Source organism: Miscanthus floridulus, chromosome 7, assembly GCF_019320115.1.
Source record: "Miscanthus floridulus cultivar M001 chromosome 7, ASM1932011v1, whole genome shotgun sequence".
NCBI lineage: Eukaryota > Viridiplantae > Streptophyta > Magnoliopsida > Poales > Poaceae > Miscanthus > Miscanthus floridulus.
In genome coordinates this window covers 80189526-80195851 of record NC_089586.1, presented here as the reverse complement: position 1 = coordinate 80195851, position 6326 = coordinate 80189526, and the positions used below count along the sequence as shown (strand labels likewise).

Sequence of the window (6326 nt, the reverse complement as noted above, 5' to 3'; positions counted from 1 at the left end):
TGAGGGGATCGAATCACGATGCTCTAATGAACAGAGGCCAGCCCATGTTGCCATCAATGAATCCCATTTCTACAGGGCCCAACGGGCTCCAACCTCTCCGTTTGGCAAACACAGGCCCACCTGTTCTCAAAGAAAAAACAGACCAAGATGAAGAAAGACGAGAAGCCCAGGCCCACTTGTACACGAACCCCGAGTCCCGACGCAATTCCGCCGGGCCGCTGCGATCGCGCACTACCGGCGACAGCGAATCGAGGAGCTCGCCATGTCGTCGGCCTTAGCCGCGGGCGGTGGCGCCGCCGCCGCCGCCGGTGCCCCGGAGGCGGCAACGGCGCCGACAAGGAGGGAGAAGCGGAGGGAGCGGAAGAAGGAGCGCCGCCGGAGGGCGCGGAGGCAGGCTGCGGCGCGCGCGCGCGCTGCGGCCGAGGCGGAGGCGCCCGCGGCCGACCCCGAGGAGGAGCGCCGCCTCCTCGAGATCCAGGAGGCCGAGGCGGCTGAGGAGTCCGAGCGTGCGCGCCGCGCCTTCGAGGACGCCGAGCGCCGGTGGCTCGAGGCCGCCGCCGCCCGCGCCGCAGAGAAGGCTGCGGCTGCTGCGGCGGAAGAGGAGGCCAGGGCCGCAGAGGCTTCCGCTCGGAAGGAGGTTATCTCTCCCCGCCCTTTCCATAATTTCTTAGCTCCTACTGAGATATTGTGTTTAGCCATTTCACAATCGACGCATCCCTTTTCTGCTGCTGGGATGAGCGTGCTGGGCTAATAATTGTTACTGAGTAGGATGTCAGTTTCTGTAGTCATCGTCAGAGGCAAGTGCCAATCACCTTTGTAGTTTTAAGCTGGCAGACTCTTATTCTGCATTTGGATGTATATATGTTTTTGGTAGCTTAATCCATCTGTTGAATCCTTTTTCCGTCAGCACGTCTTGAATTCACTAGTGCATATTTTGAAAAATAAGTTGTATACACATTCTAACATAGTGATCTGATTACAAATTTAACTTCCCTCTTGCAGCCTAAAGATGACCAAGGGAACCAGTCAGAAGAAGATAGTGAATGGGAATATGTTGAAGATGGTCCAGCAGAAATTATATGGAAAGGAAATGAGATCATTGTGAAGAAGAAAAAGGTTAAAGTACCAAAGGGGTCCAAGGAAACACTGCCAGTTCAAGAGGTCACAATACTATACGTTATAAGTTTCTATTGGTTCTGTTCCTTATGGCTGCTTACAGGTCAATTTTTTTGACATACTGCCGATAAAGGTTACTCTAAATGTCTTGCAGGAAGATAGACCTACATCAAATCCGCTCCCACCACAGTCTGTTGCTTTTGCTGCTCAGAGGAGAGAACCTTCTTTGTCTGCTCAAGAAGTACTTGACAAAGTTGCTCAAGAGACACCGAATTTTGGAACAGAGCAGGCATGCTCCATTCTTCTCTTTCTATTAGGACAGAAATGTCCTGTATATTTATTCTGTTACAACAGAAAGAAAATACAACTTGTTCTCTACTTGACATTCTGGTTTTTCCTCTTTTATTTCTATAGGATAAGGCCCATTGTCCATTTCACCTCAAGACAGGGGCTTGTCGCTTTGGAGTGCGCTGCAGCAGGGTTCATTTTTACCCTGATAAATCAAGCACATTACTAATGAAAAACATGTATAACGGTCCAGGCCTTGCTTTGGAGCAAGATGAAGGGCTTGAGGTTTGTTAGAGGAAATTCTCTAATGAATAACTTTGTATCCTTAAACTACTATTTTTTTTACGTTTAAGGATGCTCAATTTTGGTTTCATGGGCAGTGCCATTTTAAGTTGTGATAGTTCAATACTTAAATCAAGCTCATGTCAAAATAACAAGTATTCCACTTTAAGCTTGTAAGCCTTTATAAGCAGCCATGAGTATAAATAACTGACTGCTTGGAACCATTTGAAAATTTTATCTACTGCTCAAGATAACTCTTGTTCCAAGACCCAAGTTTTCCATGGCTACTCTCAGACTTCGACAGATTGTATGTTCTTTCGTGTTATCTTCAGAACTTCGACTTGAGGCATACAGTGATCAGGCCAGTTGATTTCACTTGATTGAGGACGTCTTGAACTTTGATCTGCTCATGTATCCTAAATTATCATGGTCTTGCTGATGTTGCTGAGCTTTTTGATGTTTTTTCTATAGCTATTAGAAATGTGTCCAATATTTGAAAACTGGTACATGTCTTGGGTATCATTTATTAAGTAGATCCTTGACAATTTTGATAGTATCCGGGAATGTTGAACCATTGAGGAGTATTTCTTTTATTGGACGTCTTTGATGACCATTAGGGTGACAGGTGAATCTATTTTAATCCTTCTGTGCAAAGAAGAGTTCTGTTTGTGAACTAGAGCTAAATAGACTCTACTTTTGGTTCTCTCTTTCCCCTTTTTTATTTCCTGTTCCTACTCTTAGTGATAATGGAAATTGCAATAAGATGTTTGTTTTCTTCAATAGTTTGAACACAGACTAATAAGTTATTCTTTAACATTTTCCAGTTCACAGATGAAGAGATTGAACAAAGCTATGAAGAATTTTATGAAGATGTACATACAGAATTTCTGAAATTTGGTGAACTTGCGAACTTCAAGGTTCTTTGTGCCTCCTTTTGTCCTGAGACAACATGATTCCCTAAGCCAATGCTTCACTTACTGTTGTATTCATTATATTCAGTTTGTTTACTTCGCATGATTGTTGCTCTAAATTCTAGAAGGATTATGATATCTTCTTAGGGTCGTGGTTGCCTTAGTGAGTGAGAGTTGGAGAATTAGTTTACAATTAAATTGATCATGGTTAATCGGTATTTCTTAAGCTCTACATGAGGGGACTAGTTCACTTTAGTAGTTCACTGCCATTGCATACTAGAATATGTCCAAACTTCTGAAGACTTAGGGGATTTGTTCCCTAGCTAGTTTGCCTTACCTTGCTAGCACGGACCTCAAGATTGGCTTACCAACTATCCAAATGCATGTCCCTGCTCTGCATTCTTTCTCAGCAAGGCTAAACAGTCCCTGATAAAGAATCCAAACGCAACCTTAGTCTTAGCTAAGCATTTTAACCTCACCTTGCTGTTCACATATATGATTGACTTAGACCTCTTTAGAAGAATGCACACCACGATCCTACTCCCACTGGTTACTATGGGCTAAGTTAAATTTTGACACAAATTTGAAATAAAAGGGCTGTAGAGTAGTAGCCACTCACAGTTTAGCGCTGCGAATCAGATAGGCACCTCTAAATGATGGTTCCCTGTGGGAGCTGAAACAGTGTTTTGCAATTTTCATAAATTTAGGCTTATGTACATTTTTTCATCCGATAGAATTATCGAAATGATTCCAGTTAATATGGTAGGTATGTAGAAATGGATCTTTCCATCTTCGAGGAAATGTTTATGTGCACTATAAATCGTTGGATTCAGCTCTTCTTGCCTACAGCAGCATGAATGGACGCTATTTTGCTGGAAAGCAGGTAATTACTTTGTTTCATTCCTCAAGTATTGTGTGAGGATAATTGTTGTAGCTTAAGGGAGAAAGTACAAATTACTACCCCCAAATTTGTCCGGCTGGATAAAACCCCTAAACTATTTTTACCCCTTTATAAAATTTGTGTACTAAGTTGAGTTTTAAGTTAAAATTTTGTGCGGTGATAATGGGGAACGGGCATAAGTTATGTTAAAAATGTTACGTCTGGTATCACCCCATACTCCTCCTTTCCAAATTATAAGACGTTTTAGCTTTTCTATATACATAGCTTTTGCTATGCATTTAGATATACACTATATCTAAATATGATAGAATTGTGATTGAAAAGCCAAAACGCCTTATAATATGGAACAGAGGGAATAACTTATAAGTCAGCTTGTACATGGAGAAACAAAAAAAATTCAGATCTTTTTAAGGGGTAGATTGGACCAATTGTATTTTTTTGGTTGTGTGGGAGGGTGTAATTTGGACATGGCTTACATGGGGTGAGTAATTTGGACTTTTCCCTAGGTTAATAGCATTATTCACTAATCCTTGCTTAAGTCACAGAATCCTGCACCCTTAGATACTGTTGTCTGTTGTGTTAAATTAATACACATGCTACTGTTTGCATAACCTGAACCTGGATTTTTTCCTGTGCGTTTAGATAACATGTGAATTTGTTGCTGTGACAAGATGGAGGGCTGCCATATGCGGTGACTACATGAGGTCAAGATACAAGGTACTTTGCTTGTAGCTTTGTCTCCTTAATCAATTTAGTCTGATTTCATGACAGATATGAAGTTTGTTTGAAGTGTTGATATTTGTTAGAGGAGAATACTCTCTAAAATTTGAGAAATAGGCTCAGAACTGCTAATATAGTCTGCATTTTTTGTCGTCCTCTTTCAGACATGTTCACATGGAGCTGCGTGTAATTTTATTCACTGCTTTCACAATCCTGGAGGAGATTATGAGTGGGCTGATTGGGACAATCCTCCTCCTAGATACTGGATTAGGAAGATGACTGCTCTTTTTGGTCCCTCAGTTGATACTATGTATGAAAAGGAGAGTGATACCCCCAATTTTAAAAGTTCAGAGGGCTCTGATAGGAAGAAACTGAAAATTTCCAGCGATAGGTACATACTAAATTACGAGTTAATCATTTTACCTGTCAGCTTCCATTATACCTATGGACTATGCTTAATATTTAGATTTTGGTTCAACAGACCTATGGACTATGCTTAATATTTTGATTTTGGTTCAACAGATATGTTTCAAGAGGATCTAGGGACGAAGATGTGCATACACGACACTCTCAAGATTATTCACACTCTAAGCAAGAACGTAGTAGCCACAGCATGGATTATGAGTACAAACGACATAGAAGAGATTCTTCAGCAGTAGATAAGCGCCGAAGGCAAGATGTTGAAGATACAAATGGCAGGCAATTTTCACCCATGGGAAATGGCAGTGAGTCCCATAGGCACAAGCATGAAGAAAGGCATAGAAGTGATCATGTTATTAATGGAGAGAAAAAAGATGAAAAAACTAGGCCTAGGAAGCACTGTTCTGATAGGCATGGAAGTTTGGAGCCTGGATATTCTGATTGGCCTTCAGACTTCACTGATACAGACATCAGGAAGGGTCCTTCAGGTGAGAAGTCCACTAGCAGGTACGAGTATGATGATGCCAAAAGGAGCAGGAGGGGATCGTCGGAGTACTACAATCTTGAAAGACACCACTCTACAGGTAAAAAACCAACAGGAAAGGAGCACAACACTAAAAGACGCTCGAGACGTGACATTGAAGATTATTATCATGATGAGAAAGATGGCGGAAGAGGGAAATCTCGAAAGCATGATCACCATGACTCGAATGATCGTTGGGTAGCCACAAATAGCGATGTTGATTCGGATGTAGATAGATATCAGAGTTCAAGCTGTAAAGGCACTAGGTTGGGAAGGAAGGATGATGCTCATCCAGACAGTGAAGCTCGGCATCAGAGGTCAAGTAGAAGTACAAAGGATGACAGGAGAAGGAAGTGTCACAGTGGAAACAGGCGGCACAGTGGTACTGAAGAGGGTACCCAAGAATCAGGCAGTGGAGATTTGAGCTCTGATTCATGGAGCCGGAGATTGAGAAGCAGTGAGGAGAACTTTTCAGCACACAGGTCAAAGAGGAAGCGAAGTGTGGGCAAGAAGTCTAGTTAGTGGTAAACAGTGCATGTGTGCGTGCATTTATAGAGGACAGATACCCCAGTTTTGCTGAGTTTGCCCTCCCATTCACTTTGTTAGGGTCTGTTTGGTTTGGCTGTGAGTTGTAAAAAAACTGTTGTGAGCTGTGCAGCAGAAAAGCTGTTTGGTTAAAACAAGTATAAAACGTACCTCCTCTATCTTGCTTGAAACAGCTATGAAGCAGCTCTTTATTTTCACATATTTCAAAAAGTACAAAACCAAAAATAAGGTTCAAGGCGCTTTTTAAAATCATAGTACCCGAAAACAGCTATTCAGCTATTTCTAAGAAAGTAGTTTCAGATTTCACCTGTTTGGAGTTGCTTTCTGGTTTTTTAACAGCAGAAGCATTTTTTTAGAAGCTTGACCAAACACAGCTCTAGTATCTTTGATATTCAACTGTATGCTTTCGCCGTTTTGCTTATGTAGTTCTGTTACTATGCACTGCGGTAGTGGTGCGGTTCATGACATTGCTCAATTCCAGACCGTGTGTTGTATAGCATTTCTGTTAATATATGTGTATTATTTCCGTGCTAAACATTTCAGAATTTTGATCTCATTTAAATGTAAATAACAACACTGCTTAAGTGATATATATGGATGACCAGATTCTCTTTGGTTT

The 6326-nt window shown here is 41.7% G+C and overlaps 1 protein-coding gene across 2 annotated transcripts; it reads left to right on the top strand.

Annotated features, from left to right (window-relative positions):
- LOC136467149 (zinc finger CCCH domain-containing protein 16-like) lies at positions 1 to 5865 on the top strand. Of its 2 annotated transcripts, XM_066465734.1 has the most exons (10): positions 1 to 637; positions 1003 to 1161; positions 1271 to 1405; positions 1531 to 1689; positions 1991 to 2047; positions 2511 to 2603; positions 3364 to 3480; positions 4141 to 4215; positions 4383 to 4609; positions 4741 to 5865. In XM_066465734.1, exons 1-10 carry the CDS (start codon positions 263 to 265, stop codon positions 5681 to 5683), a joined length of 2340 nt encoding a protein of 779 aa, XP_066321831.1. In that variant the 5' UTR covers positions 1 to 262; the 3' UTR covers positions 5684 to 5865. The 2 variants fall into 2 exon arrangements, with proteins under 2 accessions (XP_066321831.1, XP_066321832.1); XM_066465735.1 differs by lacking the exon at positions 1991 to 2047.
- Positions 5866 to 6326: the final 461 nt, after the last annotated feature.

What these genes read in the sequence shown, in the direction of transcription:
- LOC136467149 (XM_066465734.1), top strand. Translation starts at nt 263, where the DNA reads ATGTCGTCGGCCTTAGCCGCGGGCGGTGGCGCCGCCGCCGCCGCCGGT. An exon ending in AAACACTGCCAGTTCAAGAG is followed by an intron (nt 1,162 to 1,270) that starts GTCACAATACTA and finishes AATGTCTTGCAG; the next exon opens with GAAGATAGACCTACATCAAA. An exon ending in ACATGAGGTCAAGATACAAG is followed by an intron (nt 4,216 to 4,382) that starts GTACTTTGCTTG and finishes GTCCTCTTTCAG; the next exon opens with ACATGTTCACATGGAGCTGC.